At 37.2% G+C, this 19,742-nt stretch overlaps 1 protein-coding gene across 3 annotated transcripts; it reads left to right on the top strand.

Moving 5' to 3' along the window:
• Window positions 1–5,050: 5,050 nt before the first annotated feature.
• Window positions 5,051–19,498, top strand: LOC105929474 (N-lysine methyltransferase SMYD2). 3 transcript variants are annotated; one of them, XM_012867267.3, is made up of 12 exons: window positions 5,051–5,230; window positions 6,593–6,656; window positions 8,944–9,054; window positions 9,158–9,221; window positions 13,465–13,589; window positions 13,695–13,762; window positions 14,711–14,813; window positions 15,271–15,381; window positions 15,951–16,071; window positions 16,277–16,451; window positions 17,544–17,652; window positions 18,841–19,498. In XM_012867267.3, the coding sequence occupies exons 1-12, from the start codon at window positions 5,061–5,063 to the stop codon at window positions 18,919–18,921; spliced, it is 1,302 nt and encodes a 433-aa protein (XP_012722721.2). In that variant the 5' UTR covers window positions 5,051–5,060; the 3' UTR covers window positions 18,922–19,498. The 3 variants fall into 3 exon arrangements, with proteins under 3 accessions (XP_012722721.2, XP_012722722.2, XP_021174556.2); XM_012867268.3 differs by having other exon boundaries at window positions 9,161–9,221; window positions 18,841–19,186; XM_021318881.2 differs by lacking the exon at window positions 6,593–6,656 and having other exon boundaries at window positions 5,142–5,230; window positions 18,841–19,186.
• Window positions 19,499–19,742: the final 244 nt, after the last annotated feature.

Below are 19,742 nucleotides of genomic sequence, written 5' to 3'. Positions count from 1 at the left end.
CAAGCTGTATGCAACGAAATTCCGTTCTGTACGCACTCTGTGCATACAAAATGACAAATAAAGTTGTCTAAGTCCAAGTCTTCTAGATTTGTCACACAGAGACTTGCTGAAAATATAGACCAAAGCTCTGTCGTTTAATAACTATTCACTGCTTGAATAACCAAAAGCAAGAGTTGTGAGCACAGTTTCCTCTTCTCCAGTAATGTGGGCGCTGCTCCTGAAAGAGCTGAGCAAAGACAGCGAGGCTCTCACTTTACAGGTTGATCTACATCCTGATGCTCACCTGGGGTCCTGAAATGGGCATTATGACTGAAATAAAGTGAGCTTGAAGTAGAGCGGGTGTTCCTCCAAGTCAAAGGGAATCAGTTGAGTTGGTCTGAAAGTCCGATCAGGTCGCATGCCTTTAGAGGTTTAGAACCCTGAGGCAGACCCAGAACCAGCTGGAGGGACTATAAATCCCCCATGACCCGCTAACACCCAGGGATCCCAGAGAATACGTGGCTGAGGAGAGGGATACCTGGATCTACCTCCTGGATCAGTAACCCATGTGACCCAATCTGCCCTTAAAACAATGGCAGACTGACTGACTTTTTATAATGTATTTCTCCTTTTCTTTATTCAGACTGAAAAGCACAACGTTCTGAAGAATATCAGCAGAATTGTGGTGTTTATATGCAGCAAATTTTGTTACAAATATTCTAAATAACTTAGAAAAATGGATTCTTTGATAGACTGTGGATGAGAAGTGATTGTTAATTTTGTAGTATGTCATCAGCTATCAGGGTGAAAAACATGAAGGGTGTAATAATTGGTTAATATCATGTAATTATCAAGGTAAAAAGTGGGAGATAAGCAGCACTATAATCAGAATTATGTTAGACGGATCAAGATTACAGTTACCAGACTCAGACAGGGGAAGAGGAGATTCTCACCTTCTAAAACAGGTCGAACTTTAAATTTGCGGATATTATAGCATGTTTTTCTAATTACAGTGGTGGCCATTTTGAACAGCTAATGTGCAACCACTAAACGGGCTTTTTTTTTTGTACTGTATGATCTAAAAGAAGAAGTCTTTTTTTATCTTTATCCGAGAATGTTCGGCGAGAAGATCCGAGAAGATTTCACATACTGACCTGAAACTGCTAAATACTTTAAGTTTGAGCCTAAAGGCATAAATTAGCTTTTATTGTGTCAACATTTTGAGTAGTTGTTAATTTTAAGGATTTTTATTAAATTGTAAATATCTCCAGGCTGCCATAAATGTCATTGTTGTAAACTAGGGGAAATTATGCTTCGTACGGCAAGAGAAAACTCCCCTCAATCTGGCACCTTCTATGGTATCTTGGTAAACATTTTAACTGTATGGACAGTGTGATGAGAATTTTTATTAGATTCATTTAAAAAAATCTAATTTTTGCTATACTTTTATGCTCTGTGGTGAACTGGTGACATGGATGGATGGATGGATGGATGGATGGATGCAGTTGAGGGGGGACTAGATGCAAGTTTTCTTTCTTTATCATTTCTAAGACTCCAAAAAATCTACTTTAACACCCATAGTGTAAAGTTTGAACAACTACAGAGCAACAGAGCATGTTTTCATACAGCTACTAAAATAAAATAAAACATCTAGGGGTTGAACATTGCTAACTTTTTACATAAATGAAATCAAATGATTGACCGGGACGTCCATCATATTATGGCTTGCAAGACAAAAAAAAGAGGGGCTGATCTTCTCCCAGACTACAGTCGGGATCCATTTAATTTCTCTGTCCCTGTCTCTTATTCACTTGATTTACCCTAACAGGGTTTTCTTGAGAACTAAATCTACTTAGGATTTATTGTTTTCTTATTATTTCTCATCACCAAAAAATATAATCCTTTCGCCTAATCCCTCTCTACCTCCCTCTAGTTCAGATCATATTCATCAAGATCATCCTCCCCCCGTCTGTGAAAAAGCAAGAACCCGGCACAACGGGGAGGTCTAAAGAGATCGGGCACTGAAACAAGGGGGTTTCTTCCAAATCAAATCCGGTTCCTCTGATGTAATCAAGACGAGACGCCAGAGACGACAGTATAATCTCCCTGGGACATGCCTCCCTTGCTTGCACGTTATTAAAAAACAGGGAGGAACAAATCTTTAGATTGAAAGACCAAAAAAAAAAAAAATGGAATTATAATAAATCGCAGAAATCTGGGGCAAGGTTGGATAAAGCCTTCAGATACAGATGAGGGACAAATCTTCACTATGGGCTTGTGTGTGTGAGTGTGGGCGAGTGCACAGGCATGTACTGTAATGTGTCTGCTTTGGTTGATTATAAAATATTTCAATTCACTCAAGATCCAGACCCTGACCTAAGCCCTCCCTGTCTACATCTGTGGGAGGGTTGGAGGGGAGAAGTCCCCCAGTGCTGTCTGATAAAAAAAAATATAATAAAAATAAATAAAATAAAAAAGTAAGATCTCGTTTGCTTTTGGACTTTGTGGTCCCATGAACTAAATTCAACAGTATCTGCGCTTACAAGAAATATCCACACGATGGCACAATGTGACCAAAGTGGACACCTGCAGGTAACCCTTAGGCTCTCTATATTTTTCTCATCTTCCCAGCTATAAAAAAGAAGCATCACCATAAACCTCTGTTGTAGAGGTATGCAGTCAGATTTTTTTTTTTTTTTTTTTTTTTTACATTATGGGTGTAAATAGAAGACTGAAGCACAAAAACTGCAGATTTTGCGTCAAAATTGTGATTGCAGCACACACATTCACCGCCAGAGGGAGCTATATGGTTGAAATAAAATGATAAACTCACTCATCAAGGTTAAAAATCCTTTACATGCATCAAATATTTTTAATTTTTTTTTAGATAACAGCTCACTTTCTTAGTGCATATTAAGTGTTTATGACATTTAATGAAGTTTTGGGTCATCGTTTTATTGCAGGTCACACACAACAATTTGAAGTGACCTTTGTTATTACCAAGGTCCATTACTTTCAGCTGGAAATACGAGTTCTGCCTTTTCTATTTCTTTAAATTAATCTGAAGTTGCCCTTTTCTTTGGCTTTACTGTCCTTGCATTTTCTTCTACTGTCACAGTGCCTCTGTACTGAATCCAATTATGTTTAGAGGTTTTAAAAAGTGTTGAAAGAACTAATTAAAAGAATAAAAACATTTGACACTGAACAAAAGTAGAGTTTTAGCAGTATTACGCTAATAATACTATGCCATTTGGTGTGATATAAAATGTATATAATTCAGTAGAAAAATTATTGGAGCAAAGTTACCTGACTATACAATTGTAAATGCAGATTAGTCCCTTATTACATCTACAATGAAACTTCCCTGTAATAGTATCCTGTGGTTTTGTGTTTATACATTTTAAATTTATTTTCATGTTATATCAGATCATATCCTGTTGTGTCTGTGTTATGTGTATTTATGTGGATAATGATATAATTTAATCTTTTAGTCATCTATCGTATTTTCCTCAGAATAACTCATTTTTGAATTGTGTAAGACAAAAAATAGTGATAACTATGAAAAACTTATAGTATTTTTTGGATTTGTTACACAATTATTAGAAAGCTCCTTTGCAGTCTTTTTTGTAATTTTACCTTATATAAGAGTCTGAAGAACATTTTCTCATTGGGTCATTTTACCTTTGGAATAAAACATATTCACTGTTATGAATGGGGAAACCAAATGTTTTATATATATATATATATATATATATATATATATATATATATATATATATATATATATATATATATATATATATATATATATATATATATATATATATATATATATGCAACGTTTATGCTAATTAATTAGGAGTAACTTGTTCAAATGCAGCATACCGGTCATGAGCCTTAGTCCTTTGGTTGTGTGTTGTGAATATTTTGCCGTTTTGTCATGCATGGTGTTCCATATTTGGTTCAGTTTGTTTTGAGTCCCTGTTCTTACTTATATTGTGTTTTTCTCGTATTTAGATTGTGATTCTTGTGTTTTTATTCTGCTCGTTATTCACTTTCCCTCAGTCTCTTAGTCCTGTTCTAAATTAGCATTAGTCATACAAATATTCAGGGATCAACTATATGATGTGTCATGTTATGTCACATGACCATTTTGCTATAAAATGTTCAAAGAAAGGGTGGAATGCTTTTTTATTAACCCTCCTTAAAATGACCTGATATCTCATTTTGGTATCGTGAAACACTTTGTAACTAAACGTTATTTAACACATAAAAACAGCTTTTCTTCATTTTGAGTTCATGAACATTTACTACAATTCCCATTTTTTTTTTTAATGAGAGGATGCAGCAGCCCTCTTCAAGTTGTTGCTTCAGGACCAGGTGGGGACGGATTTCTTATTATCTGTCTTAACTATATAGGTGGAGGCTTTGGGTCACTGTTTTTATCATTCAGTTTTGCAAAGTCTATAAGTACAATCTTTAGCAAAAGAAGGTTTTCTAGTGACAGGGCACTTCCCCTGACAGTGTTTACTGATAAGTTGGAAACCCAGTTTAGCTCTCAGATAAGCTGGATCTAAACAAGAAGTCCTTGACTGAAGTTTGCAAGACTTTCAGAGAGGAAGTCTGACCACACTAAAGGATTGAGAATGATGACAACCTTTTAAGTTATTGAATAAAAGGAAATTCCTGGTGACAGCATCTAAGACATAAAGACATATGATATTTATTTCTTTATTTCTGTCTTTCTGTCAGACTTATGACATTGTTGAATACATTTGACTGTTATATAAATCTCTTTTAGAATGAAAAAAGATATTGTTTCTTGAGCAAGGGGGAGGTAACCACATAAGATACCCGCTAAATGGCCCAAACCATGATAAAGAAACTTAGGTGGATTTATCAAGGTAATTTCACAGGATGTAGGCTGTGCAAAACAGTTTTTCAACACTAGGGGTACATTCAGAGCCATTACTGCATCCTGAAAATGCAGCAGTGTAGGGTGACGCCCGGGCACTTAACACACCCTACTCCTCTTCTGCTAAATCGCTGAAAGAAGTTCAACCTAGCTGGGCTGCACAGCGATGATGGGCCTCATCGAGGGAATTGAGAAGTTTGACAGTCCTGGAAAGGGACGAGGTCTCCGGGTTACCAAGCCCTTTAAAGTCGGGGATCTCCTGTTTTCCAGCCCGGCGTACTCCTATGTGCTGTCAGCCGAAGAGAGAGGCAGCCGCTGTGACTTCTGTTTCACCAGGTAACAAAAAAAGTGCAACAGTTAATGTATTTCATTAATTTATTACTATGAATGAACTAATACAGTTGGAAATGTCTCCTTGAACACGATTCTTACCTCGGTAATTCTATATCTACTGGAGTCACAGAAACTGTCACAAGATAAAATCTATTTTAGATCTGCCTGTGCCTCCTCTTTCTGAGCCGTGGCTACACAACTCACATATCTGCCTGATTAACCTCTCCTAAATAGTGTCAAATCCACCAGCATGATGGTGTTTTCTGCTACTGTAACAGAACATGCAGATGAGATCGACTGGTGATGTCAGGCAAATAAATTATTATCGTCTTTGCTGGATCTGCAGAGAAATGATGCAGTAGAAAACCCAAAGTAGTGGATTTGTGAAGCCAACATATATCCCTGGTACTACTAATGAAATGCACGTTCCTTCCACTTTATCAGGAAAACACAAGAATTTCTCACAAGTGCTTCTTCTGCCTGAGTAGGATTTTAACTTTTAGTGGTGTTTGGCATTTAGTTGTTTGAATATATTCTTTTCTTTCTTAGAATAAAGTTTTTTGGCCCATTTGCAAAACAAATGGGTTTAAAAAAAATTATCTCCCCACGCTTGTAATGGCAGGTATTCCCGACAGCCTTGTTGTTTCATTAAGAACGCCTTACGATGTAGCTCCAATACTTCAACTGATTTAACCTTTTCTTCTAGTAAGGATATACCCATTTAAGCCTATATACCAAATTTCATATAAGGGCTATCCACTAAATGATGGAAAACATGTAGGGTTTAACCTACTGTTTGCACCAGTGCTAACTTATGGAGGCATACTGCGAGCATAAGGTCCACAGCAATAAGCGCACAAAGCATAACTAGATTTACCCCAACAATCCATCATATACACATTCTACAGTGTAGGTATGTCGGCGTGTCCAGTGAGCAGCCCATTCAAACTGTGGTAGACAGGAAATTTCTCCAAAGTTAGGACTGCTTTGCTGTTTCTGTGTCCCAGAGACAACTGGTCCGTCCTATGGGCCGCTCTATTAATACCACAGAATGTTTAATAGCTCCTCTGCAGGCCACCAGCAACTGCTTGCTCTTGTCCATGTGGCATGACATTTAAAAGTCTGTAGTACTCATTACAACCAGATTCTGTGACACCACAAGATGCGTCCCAACAGATACTTGAAGACGGATTCATTGGCCAGAATCAAGTGATTGCTGGTCAGAAAACTGTCAACCAATCATATCTGATCTTTGATCTAGTAATAGATCAACAAATCTTTTCACACGGGTGTTTTTAAGAGTTTAGTTGCTCTTTCTTTATGTGTAAGATGCCTTCCAAACTCTAATAAAGCTTTCTGTTATAGAAAAGAAGGCTTGGCAAGATGTGGGAAGTGCAAGAAAGGTTTTTACTGCAATGCAAAGTGCCAGGTAAGAAAATACTGGGACACAGTCGGTAATACAGGAGCTAAAATAAACATTGAACATTTCATTAATTTCTAAAGATCCAAATTGACATGAAACTGTCCCCAGATCTAGCCCACACGTGCAAAGAAATCAAACCCGAAATCTTCATAGATTAAGTTATGTGTAAGAAAATTGAACATGCTTGCTGACATTTTTTTAAGACCTTCTTCAAAAGCCTTTGTTTGTAAAGACAGCTTGATGGCCCTTCGTGCATGGAGAAACGAGCCGCATGGATTGCTTAGAAGTGATTTTGGCCCATTCTTCCACACAATCCTCAAATCTGCAGGATCCATGTTCCTTTCTCTGAGCTCGGAGATTGAAATCTTTTGATGAATTTTGTACAGGATTTAGGTCAGCAGGGCAGATCTAGCAGCTTTAGTTTTTTATGCTGGTAGATGGCATCCAATTTTTAAATACGGTGTTTTATGATATCCAAAGAGTTACGATTTGCCATATTAAGGTGTAATGAAGTTCTTTCCACTTCTAAATTTTGGCCTCAACAATTTTCACTGGAACCTTTTAATAGTTTCAGGAATTTGTCTGTAAAAAAAAACATCAGTATGTTTCTCAACTATAAGATTGAGAAGGGGTGGAGAGAGGTCATTAGTTTTGCCCTCTGAGGGTAGGGGTGTAAATCACCAGCTTCACCATAATAAGATCTTATATTAATATGTTTGGATGACAATACGATATTTTCCGATATAACAAAGACTGTTACAACGATCATGATGATGCAATAGCATCTGCCCATCTAACACAATAAATTACATTCATATTAACTCAGGGGAAAAAAACAGGGGTGTCACGGAAACCTATTTACTCATTCTGTGAAAAAGTTTCCATGATGTTATCATACTGATATGAAATATCATGTCATGTTTTGTATGTTGAGAGTAGGACCAAAATGCAGACTAGAACTTCGGATAAGCATGGTGGAGATTTAATAATTGAAACAGAAAACCTACAGAACTTGCACAAGGCAAACAGAGCATGGCAGAGTAAAGGAAGGAAACAACAAAGAACAATGAAAACCAGTGAGCTCGTACACTGAGGGAAGAGTGGAGAATGACATTGAATGCTGGTGAGTTATTGAAGGGATTCGAAACAGCTGTGCAGGAGAGAAAAAACTGAGGCCCCTTCCACAGAGACAAGATTAGGTGTATCTGGAAAGGTATTTTGTCATTTAGGCTGTGTGTCCACATGCATCCAGAGTTTTGGGGAAAACATAAACAATAATTTTCCAGGTCCCACGGTCAAATTTATAATTTTGTTTGCACGTGTACATGCAAGTCGTGTTTTTTTTCTTAAACGATGATGTTAAAGCTTCACCTCTCTGTAACTCACAAGTGCCTCACACTCACAAATAACAACAGTACATGGCACTAAACGGTGTTGGGCTCATGATAAGGCAAATATGGGCTTTGTTACAGCTGTTAATATTGTCCTTGGACTCTTCCTTTCTAGTGATACTCTACACCGTATGTTCCCTACCAGCCCACATAAAGGTGTAAGTGTTTGTGTCTAATCCCCCAGCCATAGCGCACTGTTTACTTCATATGAGTAGTCTGCGCATCCACAGTGCTTTTTGTATGTTTCTATGGTAGTGTCTATGGTAGTGTCACCGCTCCACCAATGGGCCTGGCATACCTACTTCAGTGTTTTCGTTGCTGTGTGCTCTTGCGTGAATGAGCATTTTTCTTATGAAAATTTACCGCGTTCATCTTAGTATCAGTGGGGCCTGAGGGACGATGAATAATTAATGGAAATTAATTGAAAGGAATATTTAATGGATGCACAAATGGATGCTGGACTATACATAAATGGATGCTTATTATTTCACATATACTTACATAGGTTGGGAACCAGCACATACACAACTGCATTAAAACACAATTAAACACAATAGGATGATGAATACCAAGAAACAACTATTCCTTAATTAAGCTTCCAAGTGTGTTTGAAAGTGGTTTAAAATCTCAGAGAGTGATTATATTGGAGACTTTTAGGTGCTGCTGTTGAGGGTCCAGCATTTTAGAGGAGCCTCCCACCCAGCTCTGATGAGACAGATGGGGCAATGAAGAAGTCCTGGGAGCACAGGTTGTGACTGCGCTGTTAGTGGGAGATAAATGGATGATGGTAACAGTCCGAGAATTTAATTTTATAATAAATTGCTCCAGTGAACATAGATAGACTTGCTGACACTTTTTTCGTGTTGACTGATACTAGATATTTTATGTGTGTTTATGTGAAGAAAGGAGACTGGGCCATGCACAAACTGGAGTGTTCAGCTATAATTGCGTTTGGAGAGAACTGGTGCCCATCAGAGACGACCCGCCTGGTCGCTCGAATCCTCGCCAAGAAGGTTGGCCTCGATGTGAAAAACCATGTACAGGACTTGTGAAACCTTTACAACCATCTACCTTGGATCCTGAAGTAAACGTACATTAAATGTGCTTATCCCAAAGCAGAAAACTGTGAAAGAGCGATGTGTCTCAGAGAAGATGTTGCTTATTGAAGAGCTTCAGTCACGTGAGTAAATACTCCTTTCCTGCATAATAATAAAGAGCTTGAGAGTTGAGTTTTGTGACTTTTAAATTTTTACTTTTATGAAAGGTTGTCAAAACAGCTTTAGCAGAAAGTGTAGGCTTTTTAGAAGTGTCTACAGTTCTAAGGTTTTATAGTTTTTCTATTTCCATTTTTCTTTCTCCTCTCCTTTCCTTTTACCTCTCCCTCCCCCATAGCTGCTTTGCTTTGCCTTCTATGAGTCTTTTTGGAGCCTCTCTTTACATATCCTCTGAATTGTAAATTATGGATCTGGTCAGCTGGTCTCTCAACGCAATTGATAAAAATTTCTCAGTGAGAAGACTGGGCAAAGGAAAGCCCTCTAGCCCCAGTGGAAATTTACAGCTGGACTCACGGTGGACTCCTGGGAGGGGGGTTGTGTGTCTGTTCATTTTGTCGGTCAAGGATGTTGGAAATGCGCACAAATTTGGATTTATGATAACAGGATTTCTGCTTTTTGGAGCCGCCGGTTACCTGGAGTATCAAGAGATTCAGAAAAATTCGGCAGCTGTTTTGGCTCATGTCAAAGCTGCCTGAACTATGTGAGGAGATATGTTGTGTTATCAACACTCACACTGAAATGCTGTGTGAGCAGAACTGCAGGCCAGCTGCGGTCCCTGAACTTGGTGGTGGGATGGAATAGATATTGGAGAAGTTGGAAGCTCAGCTTTGGCAGAATTATCACAAACATGGCTGTTTGGAATTGCCATTTAAGAAGTACCAGTAAGCCTTTAAGGCAGACATAAAAAAAAAAAAAAAAAAAGAGTCTGCCTGCTCCAAAACAAATGCCGGTATCCAAGCTGGCTCCCCTGTGCCGGCCTTGAAAGGCCGACAATCTTGATTTTTTTTTTTTGTCCTGGATGTTCTGTAAACAAGAAGCTCTGTGACATCTGTGACCAGGAACAGAATGCTATTAAACTGCCTGATAATATTCCACCACTATCAATGACAAGCACACAAGCACACACACTGCCAATGCTGTGCTTTTTCCTTTACTCTGCTTGCCTCCTATTTTAGCTGTAGTTTCAATAAGGTCAGATCAAAGACCTTAATGTAATGAATCACGGCAGCGGACCCAGAATTCAGCCAGACCAGCAGAGGTTCTTAAAAAAGGGATTTATTTAACAAAAAGCAGAGCAATGCAAAAAGGACTGAATAATCAAAAAGACTAATAAAAAACATCCAGAACTTCATAGGAACAGAAACTGACTGGTAACATGACAAAATAACTCAGGTTCCCTGGAAGGGAAAAACTTGGTCAAAATTCCAAAAAAAAACAAACATCAGATCAGGATTGACTCACCCAAAAAACATGACAAGACCAACAAGACGACCTGGCACTGATGTCTGGTCTCAACAGTTTATATGGAGGTGGAGGCAGGTGAAACTGGTGAGAGGTGATTGCAGCAGAGGTGGAGTTAGGCAGGTGTGCAGAGTGAGTAATTAGACCAGACATCAGTGCTGAGGCTCAAAACAAGAACAGATCAGAAACCAAACCTAAAAAGCTGAGAGGACAAGTGGACAGAAACAAACTACACCAGACCTTATAAGAAACAACCCCGAAGTATAAAACTAAAACAGAAGATAAAGCCAAGACTAACACAGATGACCAAAACAGGATAAACTAACTGTAAACAAGCAAAACAGGAACATAGACAAGACAAAACTCAAAGCAGCCAGAGAACCTAAGGCAGGAGAGTGAACAAACCAAAACAGAACCTAGAATATTACACTTAAAGGAGCTATAAGTAAGATATTTACTGTAAAGTCAACCTAAACATTCTCATTTGTCACCTAGGATGGAAGCAACATTCCCTATAAACAATCGTTCCTCTCCATCAACAATGTATTAGTCATTTTTTTTCTCCTTTCAAACCTAGAGGTACGGTCCGGAACTTCTTCGGTTCAGAGTGTAGCCCGTGTTTACTTCCTGGTTCATCAGCCAATCTTGTGAGATTTCCCAGGGTTCCCAAAATAGAGTGCAGCATTTGGTATTTTATCTTGGCAAAAGAGCAACAGCCTGCTGACATGGAAGCCACTAAGAGAAGCAGACTAGAAATAGAACAGAATACAACATTATAAACCTATCCTGTGTAAGTAAAAATTGACAACAGCAACACCGTAAAAAAACGGCATATTAGATTGGCAAGCTGTTGTTCCGATTAGTATTACTTATAGCTCCTTTAAGTTGTAGCTTTAAGAATTTTGGTAATATATGTATAGAAACAATTACACTTTGAATGTTAGTGATGAAGCTTGTTCCAGTGAAACTAAAGTCTAGTCAAGGATTTACTTAGCTTATTGCTTTGTTAATGTAATGTTTTTTTCTTTTGTCGATATATGTATAGAAACAATTAAGCTTTAAATATTAGTGATGACGCTTGTTCCAGTGAAACTAAAGAAGTCTAGTCAAGGATGTACTTAGTTTATTCATTACAATAAAATAAAAGATTATTCTAGTTGTAGCTTAAGAAAAGTTGGACAAAATTACTGTAAATCAGAAACCCACAAGGATATAACTAGTTTATTTCTTATTAGGAATAGAAACATTTTATACTTTCTGTTTATTAATGTATGAATAGAAACAGTTAAACTTTGAGTATTAGTCATTTTTGAGTATTAGTAATGACACTTGTTATAGCAAAATTAAACAAGTATAGTCAAGGATTTACTTTGTTTAATATTTCCCTCTATAATGTTTTTATGTTCATGAACAGTACTTTGAAATGTCTTGTTACTGAAAAGTGCTATATAAATAAACTTGCCTTGCCTTTGGCTGCATTTGAATTTGTTCACTGTTACTTGTACTTGTCATCTTAAAATAATCACCAAGGTTGACTGTTTATTAGCAAAAGACGAGTCAAGCGTAAAAAACTATTAAGTTTTATCAAAATGTACAAAGCCCTGACATCAAGTCAAGTTAAGTTTATTTGCATAGCACATTTCAGCAGCAAGGCGGTTCAATGTGCTTTACATCATGAAAACATAAAAACGTCACAAACACATTGAAACAGTCCCTGGTTGTGAGACCAGTAACAAACATTAAATTGAATCAAGTGAAAACATCAATACACAAATATGTGATCAATGTTGCTATTATTATGGGCTGAAAACAACTCTAAACAGGCGGGTTTTCAGTCTTGATTTAAAGAAACTCAATGTTTTTGCTGATTTGCAGTTTTCTGGAAGTTTGTTCCAGATTTGTGGAGCATAGAAGCTGAAAGCTGCTTCTCTATGTTTGGTTCTGATTCTGGTTGTGCAGAGTAGACCAGAACCAGAAGATCTGAGTGATCTGGAAGGCTGATACAGCAACAACAGGTCTTTAATGTATTTTGGTGTTAGGACGTTCAGTGATTTATAAACTATCAGAGGCATTCTCTGAGTTACAGTGAACCAGTGTAAGGATTTTAGAACTGGGAAGATGTGCTCTATCTTCCTAGTTTTAGGCAAGCCAAGTTTATTTATATGGCACTTTTCAGTAACAAGACGATTCAAAGTGCTGCACATGAACAGAAAAACATTACAGACAGGAAAAACAAAGGAATAAGCTAAATAAATCCTTGACTAGACTTCATACATTAACAAACATACAGAAAGACTTATTTGTTTCTATTAATAATAAGAAATAACCTAAGTAATTTTTTGGGGATTTCTGATCTAAAGTAATTTTGTCCAACCTTTCCAAAGCTACAAATACTGTAGAATAACTTCTTTTGTTTCATTGTTTCACTGGAATGAGACATATTTTGTCTTTATCCACAAACTTGTGAATTTCAAATGGGATTGTATGTGATAGACCGACATAAAGTAGTGCATAATTGTGTTAGTGAAAGATAACAAGACTTTGTCTTCAAAGGTTTTCAAAATAAGAAATTCAGCCCCTTTGAGCCATTTAGCCCTAAAGAAATCCAGTGCAAGAAGTTCCCTATAAGATTAACCTAGCTATTAAAACATCTAGCACAGTATGAGATATTTTGCAAAGAAGAACAGACACAAATTTACTTATATGGCAAAATTAAGTCAAGATCTGGAGACATAGAACATCTACAAGGCACTGCTCAAGCAAAAAAGCCATTATCTGAAAAGTTTCAGGTTATAAACTTAAAACAAGTGACTGAAAATGGTGTTGTTAAATTAGGCCTCACATAGTATCATTATAGTTAAGAAGTGACAAAATGGAAACATTAAATCATTTCCCTGACTGCAACAGATCTAGAGGATGAAGACAATGAAAAAAGAGAGCGAACCGAGGCTGACATTGCTGGACTCCACCGATTTTACCCCAAACATTTGGAGGTGCCCGACCAGAAGGACTTGCTCACACTCTTTTCCCAGGTACAGCAAATACATATGCTATTGATTTCTTCTGTTTTATTGATTTATTTGAGTAGCTTGCATCTTCTCTATGTTTCACTTATTCCAATGGTCTGCATTTAACAGGTTGCCTGTAATGGTTTTACAATAGAAGATGATGAACTTTCCCACATCGGTACAGCAGTCTATCCAGAGTAAGAAAGAAGCCACATATTTACACTCATTTAGCATGATATAATGTTAGAATTTAATAAAAACCCATGAAAAAGAACACAAGGTACAATTGCTATGACTTATTGCAGAGGCTGCTTCTGAACTGGATACATTGGCCCTTGTTCTTGTTGTATGTGTATATCATCAGTGTAAAACCCTTCCCAAGTAATATTTTAACTTCACTCAATTGATATTTGAAAAAGCTAATTTCAGTATGAAGCAAAAGCACCATCAGTTTCAGCTTTTTCCCGAAGGAGCAAACACTGTCTGTGTTTTATAAGCCTGGAAGCGGGATTGGGAGATGCAGCACATCACCATGTATTTCAGGTTTTGCAATTAATTTAATCTGGCACTAGGTACTTACGCCTTGACAAGTGCAACTAGAATTCAGATAAATTCTGTTTATTTAAACTGTATTGTGCCAATTCAAAACACACATCATCTAAAGGAACTTTAAAATGTCAGTTCAATCAAATCATGCAGACAGATTGGTTTAAAAATGTTCTGCCTAAGGAAACCCGGCAGATTGCATCGAATCATTGACTTGCAGCATTTACTTCTCCTCGATGTAGCGACAGAAGTAAATACAGCTATTGCAAAATCCTTTTAAAAAACCTTTTAACCACTGCTCTCCCTTTTTCCTCCAGTTCCTCCCCACTCGTTGGTAAATACAATACCAGGGCTTCTTTTTGACTTGTGATGTGTTAGAACTGCAGCCTTTTAAAAACTCACGAATTCCCTTCGTCTGCGAGTAATGTCTTTATGTGCAATTTGGAGGTGTGCGTGATTCTTCCCAGCCAGAAGCCTCTTTGGTGATTTTAGATGATAGATGTTATAACTCAATCAGGATATTGCCATAAACAATGCTATGTTAGACTTCTATTTTATTCAAAGCAACGCTGTAATTACCATGTGCTTACCTTCCACAGCATTGCACTCATAAACCACAGCTGTCTTCCCAGCGTCATAGTCACATATAATGGTACATCGGCTGAAGTCCGGGCGGTGCAGAACATGAATCCTGGAGATGAAGTGAGGAAAAGAGATTACTTCTATTCAAGGGGGTCAGCTCCTGTTCTTGTTTAAGTTTAAACTTGTGCGGGACGTAGAAGTGTTTAGTTTAATTTTAAAGGATTATAGTTTGTGAACTAGATTGTAAACTTATGTTACCTGAAGGAGATCAGGTGAATGAATTGAAAAACAACACCGAATGATCATAATGATTTTGAATGTTACTTTCTGCCAGTATTTTGTAAGATTTTTTTCAAGCAATTATGACATTAATGTCAATTTAAGATCTCTGGTTGACATTTAGCTCAGTAATTTGCTTATCTATCCAATTTACAACAAGTTAGAATAAAAAAGGGCAATGTCTACAAAGATGTTCCTACAGCATTTGAATCATATTTTTTAAAAAGGTTTGTTTCAGGTCAGTATTCAGAGTGGGAATTCACTCATATAGAAGCTACGTATGATACATCCTTTCTAGGTTCTCACCAGCTACATAGACCTCCTTTATCCAACAGATGATCGAAATAACAGGCTGAGGGAGTGCTATTACTTCACCTGTGACTGCCAGGAATGCAAATCCAAGTCCAGAGTAAGACCCAAAGAAAAGTAAATGTAAAATTAAATTTCAGCCCCCTCCACATTTGTTCGCACCCCTGGTAGCAATGTGCTAAAATCCTCAAAATACATTTAACAACCTTCAAGGCAACATCATTAACACTGATAAGTTTTTGTTGTTTGTTGTTGTTGTTGTGCCTCGCTCACCACCCTTCTCACTGTGATCTGACACAGCTCAAGCTGATATAATTTTTTTAATCACTAGGCAAGTGCATACAGGGATATTTTTTTCACTGGCATGGATATTTATCTACCTAACTTAAATGGCATGTTCTCTCATCTTTCCCATTTTTAGCAGTCAGCAACAAAAATAGACCTCTGAGTGTCATACCCTACTGAAACAGAAAGTTACCGATTAACAAGCAAAAAATCCTAGACACTCCCAACCAACTTAAATCATAAAACGTATGTTCTAGTTAATCTATTTTGTAAGACTTGAGAGGGTGCTAACAATCTGGAAGGCGCTGTAAGAGGATGTCTTTTGTTTCGTGTTTATTATATGAAGACTTTCTGACATGTGACGTCTTATTTCCTAATCCACAGGATAAGGCAAAGTTGAAAGTGCGTAAGCAGAGAGACCCGGTCGAGCCCCATGAGGTCAACAACATGATCCGCTACGCCAGGAACACTGTGAAGGAATTCCGGGCCCTTAAGCATGTCAAATATATCTTTAAGTGCTACGTAATGTTACCTTTTGAGTTTTAAAAGTCATTTTAAATGTAGTACATCTTAAAACTTACTGCCGGATTCAATAACTTATCTCATTGATGGTATTTACAAATTACTGATTTGCATGTTCTTTTTAACTGGAATAACTCTTATGAAGCATCAGCTCAGCCTGCCTAAATGCATCCTTAACTCAGTAGCACCTCCTGGTGAGCTGTTGGAGATGTGTGAGCAGAGCTTGGAGAAAATGGGAGCCGTGTTTGATGACTCCAATGTCTACATGCTCCACATGATGTACCAGGCCATGGGGGTTTGCATCTACATGCAGGACGCAGATGGAGCTATCCGATACGGCGAGAAGATCCTCAAACCTTACAGGTACCAAGGAACAAAAAGATACAGTCTGAAGCCGATCAGAGGCTACAGCTTGTAGTGCGCAGATCAGCACCGTTTTGTTTTGGTGGTTGTTGTTATCTTGTTTGAAACTATGAATGATGTCAAATTAATTTTATTATAGTTTAATAAAGCCATTCACCCGCAGGGGCCATTTTTTATTCCACGTTAAAAGCTTACATTGTCTTGGAAATGTATTTGGACATTTTGAATTTTTTCCATATTTAGTGGGACTATGAAATAAACCAACACCAAATAGTGTCTAAATAAGATGTGGAGGGAAAATTATGCATAGTTGAATTTTTTTTATAACAATTTAAAACGTAAATGTAGTCGTATGGATTTGTGTTCAACCCCTTTGAATTAATCCTTTGCTGAACCACATTTAGTCTCTTGCAGCTTTACACAGTTATAGGAAAATTGTGTATCCTATACCACTGTCACTCCACAAATACAAGCAATTTTTTGTAGGTCTGCTAAATAAAAGACATTTAACTTACTAGTTTTATTCTGACAAAATGTGTAAAAAAGTTTTAAGAGTTTATTTTACTTTTTTGATGGAGTTGTAAAGTAATTATCTGTAAACTGCTTTCACTATTTACTTCATATTGTTTCACTTATTTTAGATTTTAAGAAGAATAAAATTTGGATTTTAATTTTTTTTTTTTTTTTTTTTTTTTTTTCAAAAAAAAGATCCTATTTCTTTGTTTTTCTAAAACCAATTTCAGTTCAAGTTAAGGTCCCTCAAAAACATCAGTTGCAAAAACAATATTTTTTTTTTTGCAGTTTTTAATAAGTGTTTTGACATTGTTTTTTTGTATATAACAAAACTAAACATACAAATATATTTCTGTTCAAGTATCATCAAAGCCAAACGTTGAAAACCCAAATTTAGGGATTACGTACTTTTGTTTTCATGCGTTTTTATATATCTTTATAACTATTTCCAGTTGTTTTAAACCTGCCACGCCTGTTGTTGGAGTAATCTTCCATCATACAATAAAAATGTTAAAAGGTAATATCATTTTGATAAATGATTAATTCCTGTTTTTTGTGTAAATGTTGCCTTCAATGCAGCAAGCTGTATCCCCCCTACTCATTAAACGTGTCCTCCATGTACCTGAAGATGGGCAGGATCTACATGATGATGGAGAAGCACTCAGAGGGCATCAGTGCTCTCAAGAAGGTAATGTGGTTTACTACGCTTTCCTGTCAGCTGTGCAAACTGTAATGATATTTTGTGTTTTCTTTAATAGTATTAATTAAGATGTAAATGCAATGTTTGCACAAAGCACTGTGTTAAGCTTGGCTGGGCATTTTCATTTTGATCTGCTCACAGTTATCTGTAATTTTCTTAGTTTCATTGAATTTAGTTTGATTCAATTTACATTTAAACATGTTTTTCTGTTTAGCAAAGTATTGTAAATTTCACACTTTGCAAAATAAGATTCGTCAACAGATGAAGCCTTTTTTTTTTTTTTCATACTGTTGTGTGCATCCAGCCGAGATCACAGGGAGAATCACCACTTGCAACTGTAATGGATGATACTGGTGAACCCGATATTCAGCGGGACTGGGTTAAATTTTTTAGGTTTATTGTGAGTATGAGTAGTGGCAGCTGAGGCAGGCAAGCAGAACCAGGCTTGACCGATGAGTAACTGGCTGATGGTGCAGGGATGAGCAGAAGATCAGAGGATGCAGATAGTAACAGACCAGAACAGGCGATGTGGACCGGGGAACCACCAGAAAGGGCGGAGCAAGCGGCTGGAACTCACAGGGACACAGGAAGACTTGTGCTGCATGCAGACACAGGCAACTTTATCGGAAGAGTCCAGCTGGCTGAGCACACGGGAAATGGTAGAGGAAGGGCACATCACAAAAGATAAGAAGAGACATTCTTGCAGGTATTAGTAGGCAGGTGAACAGGTGACCAGAGTTGACAGTAATTACTGGCAGCAGGTGGAGCTCATCTGGGCTAATTGACTGATGGCGGAGCTGATTGGATAATGGCTGAGAGGTGACAGGCTGATTGGATGGCGGCTGATTCAAGTCCAGAAAAGTCCAAAATAAACCAACAAAAACCTAAATCTCTGGTTTCCATCGCATCGCCTTTCCATGTGACTGAAAGTAGATTTGATTGCACTTTATCTACCTTGAGTATTTTGGTTTCGTTTTTATTTGTTACACTGAGTCAATGTGAGTAGTTTTTGTCACGTTTTCTGACCTGAAAAGGGGGAGCTGTTGATCAGATGAAAATGGTTTGTTGTCAAAATTAAGAGAGAAATAAAATTTGTGTAGTAGCCATTGTTGCGTAACTTATTTGAATTTCCTAAAACTGATATTAAATGAACTTTGTTTTCTTTTTATCGAACAGGCAATGGCTGTAATGGAGGTGGCTCATGGAAGGAATCACCCTTTCCTCAGAGACTTGCGTAAAGAGATTGGACAAAAGTGAAGACAACTTCATCACTGGCTTGAGCAAACTTTACAGACCTGTGAAATGTTTTTTTTTGTTGTTGTTGTTTTTTACTTTGCTCATAAAGGATTTTCTTAATTTTTTTTCTAAGTAATGGGGGGGGGGAATTTTGTTTCCTGCAGCTATTTAAAGTTCAGTTTGATGTCATTGTAAGGATAAAGAAAGTCTTTTTAGCACTCTGATTCCACCAGAGTGAAATTGTTTACAAATGCGCTTAATAATAATAAACCGCTTCCAACCACAAGAGAGACGTTCAAGTATCTCAGTCAGTCCAAGCAGGGACTTCTCATCAGAATTTTCATTAAATGCTGGCCATTTCCCATGACCACATTAGAAGTGTAGACTTTACAAGCGCCATGTTTTTTTGTTTTTTTTTTTCAAATAAATGCACATTATTTTTGTTGCAAATGGATTGACAGGGGAATGCTCTGCTAATGTGAGGCTGCAGATGAGGACAACACTTGCGGTCATGCATGAACCACCACTGCTTCTCATGATCAGAACGTCTAAGGCAACAAATAATGTAATAAGTATTTTCTCTTTTTCCCATTTTAAATGTTTATTGATTATTGTCTGTACAGCACTTGGTCACAGCTGCCGTTGTTTTAAAGTGCTCTATAAATAAAGTAGTAGTAGTATCTGCTAATATTTAAAGATTTTCCTATTAACTTTCTAAAAAAAACATTTAATTTGATTCTCAGTTTCCAATGTAGTTCTGGTTTTGGATAATTTGTCTTTTTTTTTTCTTCTTTTTTTTAAGGAAACCCAGTAGCTTTACAACACCAGCATGATTTATTTAG

Source organism: Fundulus heteroclitus, chromosome 15 (genome assembly GCF_011125445.2).
Source record: "Fundulus heteroclitus isolate FHET01 chromosome 15, MU-UCD_Fhet_4.1, whole genome shotgun sequence".
NCBI lineage: Eukaryota > Metazoa > Chordata > Actinopteri > Cyprinodontiformes > Fundulidae > Fundulus > Fundulus heteroclitus.
The sequence above is the reverse complement of the archived record's forward strand: the minus strand, read 5'-3'. Positions and strand labels throughout refer to the sequence as shown.